General features: G+C 40.6%; 1 protein-coding gene across 1 annotated transcript; it reads left to right on the forward strand.

Moving 5' to 3' along the window:
* Positions 1-18592: 18592 nt before the first annotated feature.
* On the forward strand, positions 18593-22031 carry pi15a (peptidase inhibitor 15a; the record flags this gene model as incomplete). The annotated part of the gene is made up of 5 exons (XM_079234563.1): positions 18593-18859; positions 19652-19770; positions 20666-20798; positions 20883-20998; positions 21896-22031. The coding sequence occupies 5 exons, from the start codon at positions 18593-18595 to the stop codon at positions 22029-22031; spliced, it is 771 nt and encodes a 256-aa protein (XP_079090689.1).
* Positions 22032-23693: the final 1662 nt, after the last annotated feature.

The raw sequence follows: 23693 nt of genomic DNA on the forward strand, positions 1-23693 counted from the left end.
ACTGTTGCACCCCCATAGTAATCATAAAACATGATTAGCAGCATTAGATTAATTTTGATGCGAGAGTAAATAAATATAATTTTTTTTGTTACGGCCTAACCAGCATTTCTACCTGATGTTCCATGTATGGTTCTGCTTTCTCCAAAGTGCAAAGTAAGGTCAAACAATAATACCTTTAGTACCAACAATTTGTAGATGTCACTCAGGACAAACCAAACAACTCTGATTATGCTCCGATGTGGAAAAAATTAAAAAGAGCACCTTTAAATTAGCAATACATTTGTATTAACTATACTTGCATGAAACACTTCATCAGCCAGAACATACTTCTAAAAACTTAACAAAGGCATGAGAACATGCTGACCGTGTGGATTATCTCTAAGAATTGAGCAGGATAACAGGTGAAACTATATATGGTATTCTAAGCAGGCATTGGCAAGCAGATTTTGCTTTGGCAGGGTTCAAGTGGCCTCCATGCCAAGCACAATACTCAACATAATGAGAAACACTTGTTTCAAAATGAACAATCCACCGAGCCTCACAGCATTCAAAAGCAACCGAGGGAGCTCATTTTTCATTGTATATCGTGAACATTGATTATATTTGGTAGCCTTGGCTCAGAGCCATAGAAATACAGTACATCCATAAAGATTACAAGTCTGTCGGCTTCATAAATGACTGAGCGGTGTAGATCATGACAGGAACAGTAGGTGTGCGATAATGTATTTTGATGGGAAAAAAAACTATGTTTAAATGTCTGCTGTCTTATTGCAAACACTTTATCTTCTGGACTCTTCCATAGTCCGACAAACGTGCCCAAAGTTACATAATATTATGGAAAGAAGAAATGAATAAACAATACGTTTGAGCGTGAGGCCAAGAACAAATTAAAAATGAATCAATTGAAATACACAAAATCACAACTGTGTCTGCGTGACCTCTGCATGTTGAGTATAGTGGCAAAATGGTAAATGGAAGAAATGGCATTCGCACAATCGCTCTGTCAATGGGTTTGTGTGGTGCCAAAGGTCAGTGCTTACCATTTCTGGAACAGTTTACAACACTGGGCTTTCAGAGTTAATGCATCTGTGCGAGACAGCTGAGGAAAATTGCACTGTATTATTCATTCCTCCAGAAATTAAGGGATCCATACACAATGCGTCTGTGTTTGTTTATTCAATGCCAATTTAAATTCTGTTGACTTATAAAAAAAAAGAAGAAAAAAAGAAATGTTGACTCAACACAAAATAAAATGGCCTTTTAAAGTTTCTTGTTTGGCTGGGTATCTCAGCAGTATTTCAGTGTAACAAAGAGAGGCATTAAACGACAGAGGGTTTTATTGACATGGCTGTAGCCATGGAGGATTAGAGAGGTCGGTTTTCTCTAAGTAGCCTGAACCCATTCACACCGGCCAGAGAGAGAGACGTTTCTTTCCACTGTTTGGAGTTCTCAGTTGTGAGACTACAGCCAGAGAGATAGAGTGCTAGCTGTGACCCTATACGAGGACAAGGCAAGTGGTGGTAATGATTTTGCAGTGCAATTATTCCAGTAAGGGTCTTTCAGGGAGATTGTGCATATTAAACCAAGCTATTATTACTTTCTCAGAACAATGGACAAGAGTCTCTTAATCGGCTAATGTGAGAAGTGTTAGCAAGGTTAATCGAACTGCATTTTGAGATGCACCTCAGGAGCCTGTAGCATGCTGTCCAAACTTGAGAGGGAAAGAGTGTAGGAGCCAAACTTTGGTGGTTTAGTCTGGACTGAAGCCTCCTGATTCTGATTTCAACCACAGAAGCAGAAGTGCATTCATTTACGGCTACTAACAGACCACTCAAGTTTAGATCCACTGTACGCATCTTTGAGCTGTCGAGTTAACATCATCACATTCTCATTCATAATGAAAAGGTGACGCGCTGACAAACATCACAGTTGACTCTCATTTTTACAAACGGCAGCGACTGCTAACTCAGGATATTGAACTTTGGCAAGTCGGTGAACTCCACACTGCCAGCTCATTTTCTACAAGCAAGCCAAAGGATACCACGGGTTTGAGGAGGCGATGTGATGTTGAGACCCCTGATGGGCTCCAAACGGCTTCCAGCAAGGAGCAACTGCTGCTGTGTGGAACGTGATCTCTCGGCCGAATCACACGCTGCTGCTGCACTGCCCTCCGTTGGTTGAATCGTGTAAGCATGTGAGACTTTTCCCTCTACGCAGACAGTGATGTCTCAGGCGCAAAGCAGGTGCATTTCCATCAGTTGTCAATGATGACGCATATTCTGTGACAGCAACTTTTTAACTGGTCAAATTAAGTTTGACAAAATGGGACAGTACAGAATGGACAAAATGGAAGTAAGAAGAGGAAAGGACATGTGTAGAAGCTGGACTGCTATAGTCGGGATGTCTTGGTCACATGATGCACACCTTAACCAGCAGAGCCAACAAGACAGTGGTCCCAAGAAGTACTTTAGTTCATCATATACTTTTGACATTCTCTCACAACATTAACCACCTATCGATCTTCCACTTTTTATAGCTGTCCTGTCTCCTGCCCTCTCTTATCTGCCAGAAGAAAGCATTGGATACTTGAAGCTGTATGGAGAGGGTGACTCATGGGTGTCAAATACATTTTAATAAAGTCAGAGAACACAGTAATTGCGAGATATTAATTAACATATAACGCCTCACATAAATCATTCGGTGAAACATATCAGCCATGTTGAGCTATGTGTTATCGCCATGGCGTCTGAGGTGAGAAGTGAAGGGCCACATTGGGGCCTTTATGCTTTTCGAGGTTTGGTGTGAGGGCTCCGTTTCTGGATGGCAGTACTGTACTAACAAACATTTGCACCCATGTGGATTTGCACTCAAACCAACAAACTGCCAATGCAGCGTTTCAGTCCTGTGAGTCAGACCTCTATGAGAATGACCATCTAAGTCTCCACACACTGTTGTATTATTCGGCCCGCAATTGGCAAGATCGGCCAAACTTAAACACTGGAGAAACTGAAGCTCACGCAGAGATGATAATTAGAAAATGTCATGCGCTGGAATTTCTGAATTGTATAAACAGAATACAGCCGTTAAATGTCAATGGAAGAACAGCTATGGAAATTGTCCTTCAACAACACACACTTGAGCATATTTTATCCTGCAATGCCATGTTCGAGTAGTAATGTGGGCCCCATTCATGAAAGTAATAAAGTCAGAAGGGACCAAACTGTCCATCATCGCTCTCAACACGTGGGACAGAGAAGCAGGAGAATGGTGGTAAACCATGCAAATGGTAAACCCTAAAAGGTAAAGCTAAAGATGAAGAGTGAGACAAGAAAATGCCAATAACAGGGATCATGTGGCTAAGAACCAAGAAGTGAAATATACAGTAAAATGAACCACTTTTGTTGAGAATGGAGCAATTGGGATGACTCATTCTGACTGGCAACAAAGAAAGAGTGCGCACGGCTGATAAAAATAGCTTTTCTATGGAAGAGTATTTATTAAAAAAATATTCCCGAATGAATCAAAATCGACACACATGCAGACAGGAGAAGAAGACAGAAATAGGGCGTGCCCACTGTAATGGATCTCTCACCAAAACCTCACACTCTGCCTTTTAACTTTTAAGTTCAGTCGTGCCGAGAGAGTCTTTTTCTGACCACTGCTCGTTCCAGCCCTGCCCTGCTCTGTCCATCCCCAGCCAATCCCGACTAGACTCAACCCAACATGGGCTGTGACCGTGGCCTGAAGCTCACCTAGAATGCAGCGACAGGCAAACCAGCAGCAGGAGCTGTGCCTGTGGGCACAGGCCAAAGCTAAATAAACCCCATCATCAACTGACTGAGGGGAAACAAAATGAAACGCCCACACTGTTGGACTTGGACAGGGTTTTTCTCTTAGAGGGGGAATCCACATCTTATTGAGGACAGTCAAAGTGGACATACAAAGGGTAAAATAAGGTAAGGGAGGGATATCAGGCAGTGACATTTGTGTTTGGCTCTAATTGGCCTTACATGTGGGTAACCATTACTTTGAATTGAGGTTGCATGATGTACTGTGCTGGATCCTTTTACCTCCATTCCACTCAAGCACACTGGCTTAGTGAATGGATTATTGATGTACATATAACCATAACCTTGCTTTCTGTCAGAGAAGAGTTTGTATTGCTACTGTAGAGGTCACAGGGGTCAGACTGTGTCAAGAGGCCACCACATTACTTCAAGGTATTACGGATTTCAATGGAGAGTTTGTGGCACAATGATTTTGAGAATACATTCTTTTTTGGTTCCCAAATAAAATAAAATAATAATGCAATAAACAAAAGGATGTCGGCTCAAATTAATTTGGTTTATAAACTGAAAGGTTTCTTAAACAATAATGGAGTCTCCCAATGAGGTGAAATGACACTGAACCCTTTCAAATGCTCACGTGACAAGTACAGAGATTTACAAGTAAGGTAATTATTTTCACACTTTCAAATTTTTAGCTGAGTTAGTCGGAAACTCTCAAACGGTACATAAAACACAAAGTTTCTCGACAACAATAACACAAATAACAAATTATAACAAGTTTTGAGTAAAACAATTAAGCTTAAAGAGGGGAAATAGAGACAACAAAATCATGAAACCACTAATTCATGAAACACAATGTGTTAATGCTCACACCTGCACATCAGTCTGTACGTACACATGGGCACCTGCACACACACAGACCTATCATTTGACATGTAATCCATTAAAAAAAATGTCCTTCTGCTTAATAGAGTTCTGCCAACAATCCCCACAGGCCTATCTAACAATCTTTCTTCCTCACTGTACATAATATGCCCTGGTGGTGTGTGTGTGTGTGTGTGTGTGTGTTAACCCCTCTGGGAATTGCACGCATTTTACTACACCAGCATTTGTGCCAAGCTGCGTCATCTCTCTAATGACTCTTTACAATAACACTGGCAGAGTTACGTCAGTTACATCCGTAGGGAATCACACAGATTTTTGGGAAAACAACCAGTCATGGGCACACCAGACAATGTGATGCAGTTGAAAATAAAAAATACATGATGGTCTTGATTAGTTTGATGCGATATACAGGAAAGAAACGGAACACTGAGCTTATGTGAAACCAGTTTCCCACCCGTGACGTTCATCCTGTTTAGTTTCTCTGAGACATTTCCCTGAAACAGACGCATTAGAGCAGATAACACAACGAAACAGAAATTATATAAATCATCAAACCCAAACATGAGTATACCAATTTTTATTGCCATTTAGAGGCACTCTAAAAGTATTTGTATGCTTAAAATGCTTCCTGATATGTTCCAACCTGTCCAACGAGCCGGGGATGAGAGGGAAGGGAATGTTGTTTGGGAGTCTTAATAGTATTTTCTTTGAGCGTGTTTTACGTCACTACCACCCACAGCTTTTCCTCCACATATGGTGGAGTTCCAGGAATGTGTTTCCTTAGCCTGTTCTTGATGACAAGGGTCACCTCACTGACACTGCACATGCTGGACCGACAACTCGTGGCTCAGAGCACTTGAAGGATGGATACTGTTTTCACCGTTGTTCGATGATGGCCTTAAATTGGCGGAAGTTTTTTTTGAAAATGCACTTTTTAGGCTATACAAAGAAAACATTTGCTTAGGTTTTAGTGTTAGAAAAGGGTGACAATTTTGAAAAAGAGATGGGTTAGATGACATAATATTGTCTGACATGGCAGTTTATTACCTTTAAACACATTCTTCAAGATGAATAAATTAAACAGCAAAATGGTACTTTGTATTCATGTCTTTATCTCAGGCCAGTGATGTGACAGCAGCAGTATGGTGGTTCAAACAGATTTACCATTTGAGTTTTATTTTCCATGACCGCTCAATAAATTAGAATGATGGAGGAAGACCAAGGCAAGTACCTCTTCTGCTGGCAGGGTGGCTGACTTAACTGTCTTTGGCTGGACATCTAGTTCTTTTTCACTCCATATGATGAATATTTTACACTATAAATTACAAAAAGTCCCAGAATGAGGGACACTAACACAATAAAACTCACAAACTTCGGAAGACTGGAAATCCCCCATTTAGTGTACTTAAATCAAAATAATCCATTATGGCCGTTTAACTCTTTCCCATGCTGCAGCATTATCTCTGAGCATGGAAGAATCTTGGACAGAAAGCCTATGCAAAGTAAATACATCTTTATTAAATAATCCATTTCACGCCTGGTGGTGTAAAGGCCGCCTCTGTGTCCAGCTGGAGGAGATTAGAGGCAAATCTGAATCCCAAAGTCTTCCAGTTAAAACAGAGAGCAGCAGCCTGTGGATTCCCACTTAGATGCCACTTGGATGCAGCTGAATGCAAAATTGAGATATGTATTTACAGTTGGCCTGTGTTTACATACTGTGGTGTCCGCACTTTTCCAAGATTTTGCACCACATTTGGAGGATCAACTAATACGAGAGGCAAGTGTTCCAAAAAATTACTTTTTGCTGGTAGACAATTTGAAAATATGCTTTAACAATGCATATATATATATATATTTTTTCTTTTCTGAAAAGTCTCCGCTTACTGTTCGATTGATAGCTATTAAATCTGGTGCAGATATTCAAAGGGTCCAGAAGATGAATTTGAATGGATAAAAGACAGTTTTATCTTGTTTTTGTATTACAAATAAGCAAATAGAACTATTCCTTTAAACTAGAAGAGAATCTTCAACCTCTTCAACTTTTACCTCAAGTGAAAACACAATCTAGCCGGCTTGGCCCGCCCAGAAGCGAAAAGTAACCTGGCTGGTGTCTGATTCATGGAAACACGGTAACTTAGAGAGTATTAAGAAAAGCCTTTGAAAAAGAAAGGATATTTTGCCATATTTTGTGTCTCATTGACACATTTTAAGAGTCGGTAATATTACATAATTTGTTGAGCATATGCGTCCTCACAGCAATTGACACCATGTGGATCTGAATAAGACCACCTTCTCCCAAGGATTTCTTCAGCCAAACATGAGCGAATGAAAGCAGGAACGTGACTCCAGATTCAATGATCACTGTTGAGAACGTCATTTGCTTTTTACGGGGACTTTTGCTTTTTGGGATATGTATTTTTCTTCCAAAGGTCACCAGGGTCATCACAAGAATCATGGCAGCTGTAGTGCATCCTGAGTGTGTTTGAGAGAGCACCTGTTTTTCTTATTGGTGGTGTTTATACCGTTAGCGTAACCATACTTGTTGGACTGGATTTTGAGAGAAGTTCACAGACTATTATTGGCCCAGGGGAAATGCAACTGGGTGAGTCATTGGATAGTGTGGACTCAGTATCCTTAATCACACATTGATTGGAATGATTTTCACAGAAGCTATAAACGTTTGAGAGAGAAAAAAGAAAAGCAATATGGAAACCACTTTTTACACAGACACCGCTAAATGGAAGTTGGAAGTTGGTGCATAACATTATATATTCTGAATGCATACTCATAACTTGTATGGTCACTGGTTTTACTAGGATCGGAGACCAAAATTGAGGCGATGACGCTCTTACGGCGACGCCTTTCCTTCCACAGACTCCCTTCATCTGGAATCACTCTGCTACTGTGTGTCTGGGGACTGAGCTCTGTGGGTCAGAGGGCAGAGAAAGGTTTGTCGTTACAACGGTGTTGAAAAATGCCTCAGCAGGACACTGCTACTCTGCTGAGCCATGATCCATCCAATAATAACAATAGACATAGAGGAGGTGCAACACTAGCTGATGGGAATGGCCGTCTTTGTGAACTGCTGCTTCGGGTGAAATTTCCCAATATTAAAATATTGATTTTAGCCGCGTTTAAACTTTAAGGAAAGTTGACTTATTTGCCTAAACTTACCTGCTAAACTTCGGATGGAATGCACTTGTAGACATTGTGGGTTATATTCATGCAGCTGCTGTGTGGAGGAATACAACATCAACGTGCTTGTAGGCAGGTTGGAGGAAGTTCAAAATGAGTCCAATAAAATGCATCCAAGGAACCGTCAAATTTTCACATTGTACCAAGTCCAAGGTGCCAGGAAGTGGGGTAGAGCTTGAAATATGGAGGAGGCCCAGCACTTCCAGATGCAGAGGAGAGACACAGGGTCTTCTAAACTAAGGGGGAGCCAACAGGTCACATGGCAGACCAGCAGATCTTTACTACCTTGATATAAAGTGTATATCAAGTTGTGACAGCTGGGAAAAGATAACAAAGCACAATTGCGAGAGAATTTTACCTCTGGGGCTAATGTAAGGGAGCGGCAGCTGAGAGCTGAAGGCATCAGATAGAACAAGGTTAACGGTTTGTTATGTATCGAAAAGAAGGATCATGTCATATTTTGTGTGTGTGTGTGTGTGTGTGTGTGTGTGTGTGTGTGTGTGTGTGTGTGTGTGTTAGTTTTAGCGTGATGCCTGGGCATTCATAGCATCAGTCATTTGAATAGCTGTGAGGGAAGGATATTTTGGCTGGAAGAAAGGTAAATCACAGTTTCACATCTGTCAACCAAATCACCATAAGTTTTTTACTTCTTTTTTGTTGTTGTCATTTTTGGAGAAATATCAGCGTATACAATGTCAGACACGGTTTGATTTAGTGCAGTGAAAGATGAGCATGGTTTTGCATTCTCTGGTTTTTCATATTTCATTGAGTCCTACCACTGTGAATTTGCTCTCATTCATCTGACAGCTTTAGGTTTTTCAATTCATTCACACCGATGTTCCAAGCACGACACATTCTTCCCTTGCGAGTATTCCCAGAAAGCAAAGTATCTGCAGTTTAGGTTGGCTCTATTTTCATTCCTCTTGTGGTCTCAATTTCAGTCTTATATTCTGCTCATCTGGTTAAAAAGAAAAGAAAATGGACAATAAGACGAGAAAAGACCTTGCACTAATTGTAACCATGTGCAGCTTGTGGGAACACTGAACACTGACCAGCAATAGTGTTTCTTGATTAGTCTCTATAGCACTTTGATATTCAGGAGACAGTGACAGGAAATGCGCATTGTCTTGGGGATGCTGGGATACATGCGCACTCCCTGACGAACAAACCAGAGCAGGAATCCAGCAGCTGGTTGGATTTGTTTTGGCCCAGGGCTGACCAGTCCATGGCCTCACAAGACCCAGACAAATTTCCTGGTTGATAACAAGCAATTTCTGTCACAATAAGCAGCACAGCTTTGGGAAGATTGACTACGAGTGCAATTTAAACATTTCAGAAGGGTGTGTAAAGATAAAGTCCACCCTTAAACACTACATGGATGGGACTATCTCCAAGTTACTTCAAGGTGCTCTAATCTATATGTTTCATCTTGCAATGGACCAAATTACTATGTGCAATGTTAAAGGAGAAGCTTGTAGTTACAAACCCACAGACAATTAACACCAGCTCTATGGAGCTTTTTAGCATCTTTCAACTTTTTCAATTGGTTTCTCCCAATTGTTATGTTTTGATTCACTCTCATGGCTCTCATCAGCATTACTTCAGCTATGGCAGTTGCAACGACACAATGGGAAACCCACTTTGCGCTACCTTTCCAGCACCAAACAACAACCCGAAAAACAGAGTTAGTGAAAAGAGATCTGAGCTGCTAAAGAGCCAGATATTATACTGTATGCTATGAAAATGTAATTATGTGGGAGCAGCAAAGTCTCATAAGAGAGCAGTAGGTAGAACATAAAAGGCTAAATTGCACAACTGGAATAAATGTTACATCCCATAGGGAAGACATATGATAGCTTAAACCCAACTGAGTCTGGGACTTTCCTTTAACCGCAATAACACAGTAAAAAGGTTAAAACTTTTGCCAAGCACATCAAAGGCATACAGTGATACATTAAGAATAACTGAACACGCTGCTCAGGTCAGATAGAGCGTAACATTTTAGCAGCGGTTTTCCGTTTTACAACAATGATGTGAAAAATAATGATGACCTTTGGATGATCCTCGTAGTAACCTGGCTTAGTTTTCTACAAACTCTGGATGTTCAGTACTACTGCAGAGAAACATGTGGATATCGGCCGCCAGCCTAGTAAATAGGTCAAAAATTTGGAAGCGTTGATAGGAAGTGAAGAAATGTGTTATTTCTTAGAAACGTAGTGTTCATTTGCATACACCACAGACTGAATGTCAGTGGAAGGGTCAATCATTGGATATACATGTGTCGATTGGAGACTGGAACAGTGTTTTCAGATGCTTAAACCTCAATTTGTATGGTGAAAACTATTTGGCAGATCGAGTTACCGTGAGACGAATGGAAGGAGCAGAGAAGTCATACTTGCTGATGCAAAAGAGGTTAAAACCACCACAGCGACTCACAACAGCCAGACAAGCACCGGCATATTTACGCGACATGGGTCAAAGGTTTATGGAAACAAAGAGAACGTTTACTAGGCGGAAAGATCCAAAAGGATAGAATTACAAAACAGTCCTTGTATGGTGTAAGGTTTTGAATGAAAGTTTGACAGAGCTCATTAATATTAGAATTTTAACCCAGGTTCAAGACGATGTTGATAATACGCTAGTACCGTTAGCATTCATGTAAACAGCAGAAATGGGAAGGGGAAGGAACCGTCATTACAAACATGACAAATGAAAGGGAAAATACAAAAGAACTGTACGCTATAAACTCCCATCACTCTCCTGCAGGCACACAAGCGTTCAACGTTCTCAGCTCTCGTATTGAAGAAATAGCTTGTTCCTCTTTGCCAGACTTTGTTCATATCCCAAAACTATTGGGGAGCCATTAGATAGCATTTCCCTTCATTACAAGGAGCAAGGTCTCCTTAATACATTTTTTAATCAACTTCAAATACACTTCTGTGATGGCCGCTCCTGCTGCCACACAGCTGATTGAATTGTTGATAACCATCCTGCACATACACACCTTGGTTTTTAATATTGTACACTTACAGTAATAGTTTGTTTTCTCCCCAGAGAGTATGTTGACCTTTGAATCTCATCACATCAACAGGAGATAAATGACACATTTTGTTTCATGCATCACACTCACTATATATACATTATATACATTATTTAGTATTGCTGGCAGTAGATTTTGTAGTGCATACATTGTTAATTCCTTATGACTATGTTAGTTTGTTGCTGCTTTTGATTAGGATAATTTCTATAATATTCATTTATACCGAAGCTAATTGTCCTCTTTCGTTTTATTTGCAGTGTACATGGATATGTTTGTCTTTTCTCAAAAACGGTCTGATCAGCCATTATGTAATTTTCCCTTTGTGTTCAGTTTGTTAGGTCACACTCCAGATCAGTGGATGGCGGTAATGCACCCGCAAGCTAAGTTAGGTTAGCTGGTAGCTTCTGTTTATTTGTCTTCTTCTATGGGCCCAGAACTATATTACATATTATGTCACTTGTTTTTTGGGGGTTTTTGGGTGAATAAAATCTTCTTTTTTGTCAATCCACCTGTGACTCTTCATGCCTGCCAGCTCAGTCTCTCACATCTTCCAAGATTCACTCCTGCACCAAATGTGTAACAACCGACAGTAGAAAAAGTGCCCTAAAAATGAAAAATGTTCAATGTTTGGGTAATGTTTCTTAAGCACAGGGATGTTTTCGGACATTTTTTGGTACAGTAGTAACCGTACGTCTTTACAACATGAAAAGACGTCCCAGAGTTAAAATGCCTTGACAACAGTAGTTGTGAATTTCTGAACACATCTCACAGGTGCCACCAAATGAATGAAGCCAAGTTTCTCTGTCATGGTGCAATCAAACTGCAGGGACCATGACCTCTCAGTATTTGCTCCATAAAACTTGGTTTGTTTGCATTGAACCAGAAGAACTAAGCCGTAAATTCCTACGAGGGATGCCACCTGCCGCAGTGGGTTGAAGCCTGTGTGTGTGTGTGTGTGTGTGTGTGTGTGTGTGTGTGTGTGTGTGTGTGTGTGTGTATGTGTGTGTGTGTGTGTGTGTGTGTGTGTGTGTGTGTGTGTGTGTGTGTGTGTGTGTTTGGACCAAAACAGTCTGAGAGAGAGGAAGATCCAGTATCCAGTTGTAAGCAACCACTAAACCTCTAAATGGTTATTTTCAATTATCATTTTGACCGATCATAAACACACAGAAGTCTTTGACAACCATGTCAAACAACAAGCGTGGGACCAAGTTTGGGAAATATTAAATAAAAGTACGAGACACTTTGACCAGTTCCATCAACTGCTGTTGGGAAAACCTAGAAACTGCACAAAGCCAACTGCAAGGATGAAGAAGACAAGAGGCCAAACCGGGGACTCACAGAAACCCACAGGGTCTTTGCTTCATCTTAATTTAAAATCCATCACTTGCATGGAACACAGAACACAAGAAAGCGCAAGCTTTTTCTGATAAGCTGGATCCAATAAAAGCACTGATGTCATCATAAACTAAAGACTGCCTGGGCAAGAGCCTGCTAGTGACAGATTGATGTTTACTCCTTTGACGTAACTGACCCAAACTCATTTGAGATATATACGCAAGAAGCCTGTTTGATTCTCAACATCATATGTTCTTTTATGATTTTATTCAAGTCAAATCAAGAATTTTAATTCCAGCATGATTGTTGTTTTATTACATAGCTTTCTGAACTCTCCTTGGACTTTGAGGCTTGCTTGATTCACAGTTTCCTGTCATCCTCAAGGCCAAACTCAAAAGAGCAAAAATCAACTATGGAAGAATGGTAGAAGCGAAAAAAAGATAAAAAAATTCAGAATAACACATTTTGTTTCGTCTCTGTTTCAGGTCTAATTGAGGCCTCATCTGTTTCTGAGCTACACAATATTAGATTAGCACACACACAGCGTCACACCAAACTGTACATAGGAAGAAACACATTTATTCCTATCATTCTGCACAATATTCTGAAACACGTTGGAGCTGGACAATGTCCCAGCTAGGTTTGGCATATCCAATCAATTTACATCACACTTAAGTCAAACAGCTCATTGAATCTACAGTGCCAAATCCATGATGCAGAAATCCACTTTAAACCTAACTACTGTTAGATGAAGGTTTCTGTAACAATAGTGTCTACTTAGACCATGAAAAGATCAACCATGAGTGTAACAATGGTATCACTTGTGTCATTGTACTTTGCTGCATGTACTTATGGCAGATCGCTGCTTGAACAGCTCTAATAGGATCAAGGAAGAAAAGCTGACATACAAAATAATCCGACATAACAATTTGCATATTCTTTAACGATGAATGGTACAGTTCACCAGATGTCACCGCTGCACTCTGGTCCCAAATTCTGCAAGCTGCAGTCCTCGTCTGTGCTTTCCAGCAACACTAAAGCTCTTACCAGGTGCCAAGTGAGCAAAGATCAAGGCTTAAACCACCCACGTAGGGATTGAGCCTGAAGCTTTTCTTTCACTTTCTGATTATGGTCACTTCTTCAGGAGTAGTGGTGTAAACGGCAGTCGAATCATAAATCCTGGGCAAAATTTTGGTTATAGGAAAAACAGACTTTCAAAGCTAATGATTTCAGTATAGGGATCAGAAGGTAGATCTACATGTAAAAAAGTGGACTTAAGCATTAGCTAGTTTATGATCTGTTTTCAGTTTTATCCTATAGAATTTCATCAATTAGAAGCATGCAGTAGACTAGAGTTACAAAGGCTACGGTGTCTCGCAGAAGAGTCCAGTGCATTTATCATTTCTGCCAGGGCCAAGAGTCCCAGAGGCCCTGCCATGCCCAAGAGAGTCCCAGCCACAGGGCCTGTCTGCCAGAGCCCATGCTCATCTGCTGTCTAGACTGCCTCCAGGACTACCCAGCCACAGCCTGATCCAGCCAGCCGGCCGGTCAGCCAGCATGCATCTGACCCTGTTGTGTGCTCCCCTGGCCAACAAGAAATCCACCTTCATCAGAAGAATCAGCTAAAATTCTGCATTCATTAGAGTGATAAATGTGTGCCTGCATTACTCTTACTCATGTTCTTGCAAAGAGTTAAACACCACTCTCATACTGCATATGTTTGCTAAGAGTCAAAACTCTAAGAGACTACTAGTTTAGCTTAGCAGAAAGTTAGGGAGCACGGAGAAATAGCTAGCTAGCTACGTTTGTGTAGCATTTAGGTGGCAGAAATTGTATATAATATTAAAAAGTATGTTTTCTTTTCTGTATAATCAACTCAAAATAAGACTTGTTGTGGATTCATTACCTTATTATGAGGCGTCAATATCTATATAGAAAGTAATTAAGAGCATTTCCCAAAATGTCAAACTATTCCCTTAAGAATTAAAATATAATATCAATCCATAAAGTAGCTTGTAAATCACATAAAAAATGGAACATCAATAATGATGCATAATCTCCTGGTACAAATGCAGAGGCCTATCACAGTTTTCCAGACAACTCTGTACAGGTTATTTTAGTTTTGGCATCTCTCTCCTGAGTCCCGGGTGATATTTTTTGTTACCTGCTGTCATGAAGATACATCATAAAACGCCTCAGCTCTATCTTTAGGTCCTGCTGGATTTTTCATGTTTGCCTGTCTCTCTCTCAGCTGACATCTGAACCTCTTGAGAAATGTCTGCGTGTGACCACAGCCCCGTCTCTGTGCAGTCTTACAAGGCCTGAGCATCAAAGATGGTTGTAAATGTCTTATAGATGGGTGAGAATATCTGGAGGCAAAGGAATGTAACATGTCAAAAATAGATCCACAAGCTGAGCGACTTATTCCTGACGAAAGAGCTGCCCCTCTAGTAATCCCTCAGGTTTTTTCCCACACTCTAAACAGAGTTTCGGGGAAGAGGGTTTTTAATTGTGTATGTTCTGCTGACATTATGTTTGTTAAGATTGTTTGAAGCACTTTACAGGCCCTTGCATAAAGCGTATCGTGTGGCAAATTGCTAGTTTTGTATTTTCTCTTGTCTCTTACCTTTTATCCACTTCATCTGAAAATAAAAACTATTTATTTTTCAATCTGAACCTTAAACAGCTGTTTGCTTTTTACTCTGACTAAATGGTCTCTGTATTCTGTTTTTTCTTTTCTTCCAGTGACTTAGGTTGAGGACAAAGTCACCTTAGTGTCTCCTGAGCAGCCAAACAATAGCCAGACTTGTATCTAGACAACAGGGAGAAAACATCCCGTCTGGGACAGATTTTCTACGGTCTTGTTTGTGGAGGTCCCTCTTCAGTAAGCACAAGACAATGTGGCTTTGGGTTATATTGGGTAATCTTTCAGCAATAAGCCTTACAGTACCAGCTGGCATTGCAGGCAGTCTGTTGCAAGTTGGATTCTATGAAGAAAAAGTATTTGATCAGGGATGTTATATTAACACCTTGGTGTACAGTCCAAACACAGCCGGAATTTAATTTTGAATCAAATTGAAGCTCCGCAAGGGCCCTCTTTGATCAGAAGACTCCGATATTTATTGACTTCATTACTGTGCTTATTAGTCTTTGGACAAAGGAGGAGTAATAATCCACTCCTGAACTTCTAATGGGGACACAGGGTTGAAACTTTCTCACACGCAGGTTTTTTCAGTGTCAACAAGCCTTCGACCCGTCGTAAGTTAGCGGACTGTGTGAAACATACAGTATTTGCTATGTAACTGCATTTTGCACTGATGCAATGTTTAACAACTGTGTGTGGAAGAAAGCAGCCTGGACAGTTTGAAGTTAGAGACTGGGCTCTTTACCAATGTAAACCACTCTTGAAATGTAACTTTTTCTTTTTGCCCTGTGGCCAACAAAAACCAACTCATGACATAACAACTTCCAAGCTGCCCCAATACAATTGCCCTTCAAGAATCCAATCTAAAATATGACTTTCATATTAATAAGTATTCTCTTTTATTAGATTTGCATTACTTGGCATGACTGATTAAAGAACTGTCCAACAGTTTGGGAAGTACTTGCTTCCTTGTCGAGAGTAGGTGAGAAGATGAATTAATTCCTCCATTCACATGCTACTGATCTGTTAGTGACTTTCCCGTGCACCGTGGATGCTACCAGCGCAGTAACAATAGCATTGGGTGCAATACACCGCCGAGCTGGAGTGTACAGCACGTGCTTTGATTGCTTGAATAATGGATAGAGCGAAGAGCCATCCTTTAGAGATGTAGTTACTTATTGAATTGTGCAGGTCAGGTTGCAATGAATCTAGAATCATAAGGAATGCAACGCTTGTTGAATCTGTGTATTATCTCGATGCTATTCCTCTTTTGCTTTCCCTTTTGCTCACTACTGCGCCCCATTCTCTCTGCTGTCCCTGGCATCGACACTGGGCTCCGAGAGGCCTCCGGAGAGGGGGAAAGCATGGGGGAAACTTGGAACAATATATTGTAGGTAAATAAATGCTCTGTCTGGAAAAGAATGCCTTTCCAAGACAGACCCAAGGCCCCTCTTAGCACGTGCCCCGAATACTGCGCTAATTACTCTAATAATATGATAATAAAGCTTCGACCTTATTCAAAGTCACTGGGTTCTCTGTGTAAATACGTACCAGCACTCTGAGACTGAGGGAATATCATCTGGGCCTTGAGGAGACTGCACGTGTGTGTGTGTGTGTGTGTGTGTGTGTGTGTGTGTGTGTGTGTGTGAGGAAGACAGAGAAAAAGAAAGAGGGGGAAAGAGAGATACAGTGGAAGTACAGTATTCTATTAAATCCTGGTTTTCCACTATGAATCTAAACTTTTGACTCAACTTTTAAGTTTTTGATCAGAAGCATATGACCAAATAAACATAAAGATAGTGTGAAATGCTGTGAAACACGTGTATGTTAAGCTAATCTGATAACACTGACAACAATATCGCTATAAACCCGGGGATCTTTGGCTCGCAGGCCGTGCTGGCTGAAAAGTGGCCGGACTATTGATACCAGATGAGAGGATTAATCAAAATACTGAGCAGATGGTGCATAACAGAAAAAAAAACACAACAATATGTCAAAATATAGGGATTTAATAAATATGTGGTGTCTGTTTGGGTATAGTTTGATAACAATATGAAAATATAATAAAGCGCAGGTAAAAAAAAAACAATGCCCAGTTTCTTTTTTCAAATCTTATCTTTCACTACAAGTATTCAGAGCCACGAAAGGTAGCTGATGGTCTATTTGAGCTTAGCATTAAGTATGCTTTCTCGTTGTGTCCCATCTTTTCCCCTCTGGCTGCCTGCTAAGGTTTCATATATGCTACTTGGGTCAATACAAATAAAGCCAGCATCACATCTTCAAAATACCTTTACATTTTTTTAAATTCTACCTGTCAAAATCCAAGAGCCCTGGAATGAAGCACCCTTGGCCAGGTCTAGAAAGAAGAAATATTCAACTAATCTGTCATGATTTATCTGACAACTTTCCATCCAAGTGAAACGTCCAGTCTGCTCAGGAAGAGCAGCAGCGGAGAGAATGAGCTGAAATGTATAGATGGAGTGAAACGGAGGAGAAAAGCCTGAGTGATATATCCCTTCCACCAGTTCCAGCACCTGAAAAGTACATCACTTCCAAGACGATATTTTCTGGGAAAGCACCAGTTGTCTGCAACAAGAGAGAAGGAGAGAGGGAGAAAGAGAAAGAGGAAAAAAAAGGGAAAGAAAATTGTTCCTGCGTCACGTTTCTTTAATTTGTTCACCAGCTGCCAATGAAAATACCTGCAGAGTTCCCCCAAACCCCAAACGCCCCACCTTTTTTTGGGGCTCTGCATCTGCCCTGGCAAACCTCACAGCTGGATCCACGTGATGAACAAATGTCATCTTTATAGTGTAATGAATACGACAGAGAAGACTGAGAGATGGACTTAGCTCTGGTTGGACTCATACACTGTGAGTTGATGTGGCTGTTCTGACCGGTTACAGTGACCAGCGGAGCTTGTGGGAAGTGTCAATCAAGACACTTCAAGTATTAACAGAATCAGAACTGTTTATTGCCAAGTACGTTACACATACAAAGGATTTGACTTGGTGCATAACAATAAACAACAATCTCAGTGCAATGATGTTTGGAGTTTATAAAGTTTCAAATATGAACATAAATCCCATCCACATACTTCAAACCCTGACACAGACTTGCCTTTAATTAAAAAACCCAATAAAGTCATATGCTCTTAACACCTTGATGCACGCTATGAATCCAAGCGTTGTCCTTCCACATCAAGCAGCATCACAAACCTGAAGCAGATGTCACGTTCAAATTAAGATTGGCCACGAATGGGTTCGGAAAAACCAAACATGGGTTATGTCGTGTTTTAGGTGACAAGGAGTGGCTGCGCGTCTACCTCCGAGGCAGACGCACTTCCTGCATCGTCCACTGCCGCAGCCTATATAAGCCCCCATAGACGGACTGTTTCTGAAGCACTCACAAAGTTTGCAAAGCGTAAAAGCTCCAGACTTTCCCTCCCTCCTCTCTCCAATCCTTTACTGAGGCTTTCGACGCAGGCACAGGGTACCGAAAAAGAAACGGTAGGACCCACAGACCGTGTGAAGGAATGTGATACGTATTTCTGTGTCGTAAAGTAGTGCGTAATGTCTTTTTTTGTAATTGCAATGCATCTTACTTGCAATGCATCTTCAAGTGTGTCCTCTTTGTTTCTTCTTTTCAGATCACTCCTAGACGCGGGATATTTTGCCTGCAGTTTCCCCCAACAAAAAAAAAACGAACATGAAACCTGAGTTATTTGCAGTAGACTTAATGCTGCTGTGCTTATCTTGCGGAGCAAGTGCATTGGCAACGACTATCCCGGCTGTATCCACGTTCTTGCCAGCCGCCAATTTCACCAATATTGGCGCCCTGCACAGCTATGGCACGAGTATTTCTAAAACCAGGAGGAAGCGTTATATTAGTCAGAACGACATGCTTGCCATTCTTGACTATCATAACAAAGTAAGAGGGAAGGTGTTTCCCCCAGCATCCAATATGGAATATATGGTGAGTGAAAGCTTCATTTTAATTTTGAATTTGCTATGAATGTGCATATATTTTGTGGTAGTGACCAAAGTGCATGCAGCAAGTGAAATAGTTTAGTGATGGAAAATCAGATTTTTATAGCTGTAGTTTTGCACAGCAATAAAGTGACAAAATTGTTTTGAAGTTTCTTTGCAACTTCTGCTGTCCATCATCCATGACCCTTTGACACCAAAGTAGTCAAAGGGTCATGTATGATGGAGAGAGCTGTCGTGGTCACTTCTAAAGTCTAAATCAGATTTTTTTTTTAATTTCCCCATATTTCAGCTCCAAAATATACTGTCAAGGTGTGAAGTAATATAATGCTGGTTTTCCTTTGAAAGTTGGTTCTAGCAACTGTTTCAGACAAATGAGCTGACATATTTCCACTTATGAAATTGGCAGCATCTCCATCCTCTATTTACTGTAGAATGAAGTAATCGGAGGGAGTCTCTCCTCATTTCTCCAGTCACAGTCCATTCCCAACAAAACCATACATGAGTGTGGCTGTTGACAAGTTTGGGGATCTGGTATTCTTAAAGCGATGCTGTCCAACTCCCCGTCTAGTCAGTGAAAGAGTGACATCGGACACTGGGCTACTAGCTCTCTCCGCTTATGCAACTGATTTGATGGATGACTTTTGCGTCTTGCCATGACAGCAACACCTGTAACAGAGCTATGAACTCAACTTCCGACTATTATCTCACTGCAGAATGAGAATCTAGTGTTGATATTTTCAGTTGTGTGATGGGTTTCCACATTCCCATGTGTGTGTAGGTGTGGGACGACACCCTGGCTAAGACAGCCGAGGACTGGGCGCATGCCTGCCAGTGGGAGCACGGGCCACCTCACCTCCTCAGGTTCCTGGGTCAAAACCTCTCCGTCAGGACAGGACGGTGAGTGACCTTTGACTTCCCTCCCCCTCCGCGACATCTGCTGCTCCTCTCAAGGATGACTCTCTCTCTCGCAGCAGTCATGGTCGTTGCTTCGCCGCCCCCTTCTTCTTTCTCCGAAAGGGTTTTTACACTGTGACCCGGTGACTGCTTGAGGAATGCTCCTGTGACCCTTCAAATAAACAAAAGTTGTGTTTTCAGCCATGACCCCTGAGGACAAAAGCGCATCCCTTTAGTGGGTCTTGACTTTCCATTTGGAGACACAGGGTACCTTCACATGTTTCTACACTTTTAGGTTTTATTGAGGAACAACATGAGACTCAAGGGAATTCAGTGTATTCTGACTATTCCTTGTGACTTGCTGAGAGAGTTATACAGTGAAGTTATTTCCTAAAAAAAATTAACTAGATCTAAGTAGGCTCTGCACTGTCAGCGTTTTGCAGTGCAGAGCGTGTTTGAATATCTTACAAATAAGCCTGGCCAATAAAATCATCCTGAAACACCGACTGAAAAAAATTAGAAAATCCTCTCAAATTCACAAGATATATTACAACAAAGTTGGTGGCAAGTTACTAGATTTCAATAACTGTTTGAGGGAACAGAATCACCTGAAGGGAACTGACAACTGATAAAGCTTCAGTTCACACACAGAAACAGGATTGAGATTGGAACCCAATAGTTTATTAAATCAAGATCTCAGTCAGTGTTTAACGGTTTCTTTGTTCCTTAAATCCTGAATGCAGCTGAACTGCACAACGACCTCTTACTAGTTTGTCCTAAAACATATTGATAAATGACAAATCGGACATAATCAAGGTTTGAATCTGTATTAGTTCCTTATCACCAGTTGTGACATGTGCAGTGTAGTTTTCTGAACATGTCTGTCTTCTGTTCACAGCTATCGATCCATTCTTCAGCTGGTGAAGCCATGGTACGATGAAGTCAAAGATTATACTTTTCCATACCCTCGTGACTGCAACCCTCGATGCCCTCTCAAATGCTACGGGCCTATGTGTACCCACTACACACAGGTAGAGACAACAGTCAGCATCACATGCAACACTGTTGAGCCGGTGTAACAATGGCATTAACTGGCTGTCTTTTCTTTTTGGCAGATGGTTTGGGCAACATCCAACAAAGTTGGCTGTGCTGTTCACACGTGCCATAATATGAATGTGTGGGGTTCAGTGTGGAAACGGGCAACGTATTTAGTTTGCAACTACTCACCCAAGTAAGTAGTAATCAATCAATCAATGGTGTATAGTGTTTATTACATGCCTGTTATTTCTAATGAACCTGTTAAACTGATGACGATATGGTGACGGCAGGCTTAATCCAGACACAGGCGGCTCTGTTCTGTGCCGAGTTGTGAAATGCCACCCATGTTGCTTGGAGGTTCAGATAACCTCGATACAAGCCTGTGAACCGGTACCGCATTACCAAAGAGCCACGAAACAGAAGAAAAAATCTCTAAAAAATTCAGAGAATCAAAGCCTGTTTGGATTTGTGACTGACTTGTGACCTAGGTTCTTTAATCCGACTGGTTTGAGACATATGTAAGAGTAACCGGCTCAGGACATTGATGACCTATTTTAGTTTACCAATTGAAAAAAAAGCCACACGTCTGTGAGTTTGGATCAGGTTGTGAATAACTTGTGTGAATAACTTGATGCAGCTATATAATCAGCTGGCACTGACATCTTGAATCTATCAAATAACAATTTGGCTTGTTTCCATTCATACACTATATTATAAGATGTCTTGATACACATACTGAAGTCATACTGATTTATCATTTGCTCACAAAGTACAGATTGCTAAATAAGTGATAATCTGCTCTGGACAAAATAATCACATTTGATATTTATATTCATCTCAAGTGTCATTTGTTAGCTGCAATTTCGTCAGCAGATAGCTCATCATTGGATTCTAGATGTTAAGATTTTCTTTTTTCTGAGCACTGTAAAGGCTTTTGTGCAAACCTTATCTTCAGATGAAGATCATGTGATATGAGTTAGCCTTTTTAGGCGTGAACGCTACTATATAAAGGTTACATTTGTATTCTAAAACACTCAACTCCCCTGTTGCCTCTAACTCCATTGACACTGTACATGTTTCTGTCTTGCAGGGGTAACTGGATCGGAGAGGCTCCCTACAAAGTCGGAGTACCCTGCTCCACCTGCCCCCCCAGCTACGGGGGCTCCTGCAGCAACAACATGTGCTTCCCCGCTCTCAAGACAAACTACCTGCACTGGTTCAAATAAACACAGGTTTCCTCTCGACATAAGCTGACGACCTACAGTACCACAGAGACATCATATTAATCCCGTAAGGATTTGCACAAAAGTCTTGGACCACACTATTTTGTATATATGGGCTTATTTAAAGACACAAACATACATTTGAAGGCAGCAGACGATTTTGATGACTTGTACATAAACTGTAAATGTATGTGTTACATGGCTATTTTCTAATTGAGGAAATATAATTTATGTGTAGAATGGGTGCTTAAACACAGACTATACTATAACATGCTGCTGCATATTTCACTGTTTGTTTACCATTGACAATGTGGTAATTAAGGACAAAACAAGATCATAGCTGCTCATACCTGCTCACTTTGGTGCTATGGGCATCACACATGCATGTTGTGTGCTCTGCCTTCACAGGAATGTTGTGATATGAAGATCAAAGCTTTTGACCTCAGAGGGTAAAACCTACCCTGTCAGTGTCAACTTTGTAGCTGCTGTCGGTACAACAAACGTCATACTCAACTCTATTGCAATTTCCATTCGTGTCCTGCAACAAATTGTTGCAGAAAAGTGCACTTACTGTTAACTTAAAGTATATGACAAAAGGAATATAAATCAGCCAGATTAGGAGGTCTTTATTTGAAGGTCTTATGCTAGCAAAGATGACGCCTCTGTTTGTCTGAATCTGTGCAGATTGGTTTTGTTACATTACAAATGTTTCACAGGTTTAATACGTACTTATATTATTATTCATACAATGATATTCATGCTGAAGAGAGCACATGCAATACATCTGGCCCACATGTCTGTTCTATAGTCATATTTGTACGCAGTGTATTGGTATATTATATACCAATATATTGATATATTGGACAAATCCATTGTTTATATTTTGTTATGATCACTGATGTAGTTTGGTTTTTGGAGTTATAAGCACTCGAGTGCACCTTAATTGTGTTATTCCGAATTACCAGGAAATGTTTTGTTTTGTACATGTAGATAATCATTATACCTTGACTATCCTAAAACAAGTATACTTTAAGTTATTCATTTTTATATGGGAAAATATTTAATTGATATCAATTTTGTATTGTTTGTAAAAGGATTGTAAATATATCTGTCCGATTAAAAAGTACTGAATATGGTTCATTTGCATGTCAGCTTTTATAACGTTGAAGGAAATGTACTATAATTAGTAACTTGGTACATTCCTATGAGCTAAGCACTAGCGTTATATTGATAAGAGAAGGCATCAACACTTTTAACTTTGGCAAATGTATCAGAATCTCTTTTTGAATTAGGACCGTTTCTGAGAAGGACATGATCCAAACCTAAGTGGGAGATAATGCTTTACCAAATGGGAACATTTACCGCACTGACTGTATTTAAATCAACAACACGCTATTTATGCAATGAACTGAGCGTTTCCTGTTGTGACTTGTATTTGTAATAAAATTATGTATTTTGATTATGTCCTTTTTCATTCTTTATACCTGGTCGAAACAATAACGTTGTTCTATGTACAAGTGTTGCTGCAGTGTTGACCTCATCAGAACTTTTCCCTTCACCGTGCACCTTGGGTTGTACCAGACTGGTACACTCTGCTTTTTCACTTTGTCAAATTCAACCAATTGCTTTCCTCTGTCCAAATCAGTATCATTGTCCTTTGTCTGT

The sequence above is a fragment of the Taurulus bubalis genome (genome assembly GCF_910589615.1).
Source record: "Taurulus bubalis genome assembly, chromosome: 18".
NCBI classification, from domain to species: domain Eukaryota; kingdom Metazoa; phylum Chordata; class Actinopteri; order Perciformes; family Cottidae; genus Taurulus; species Taurulus bubalis.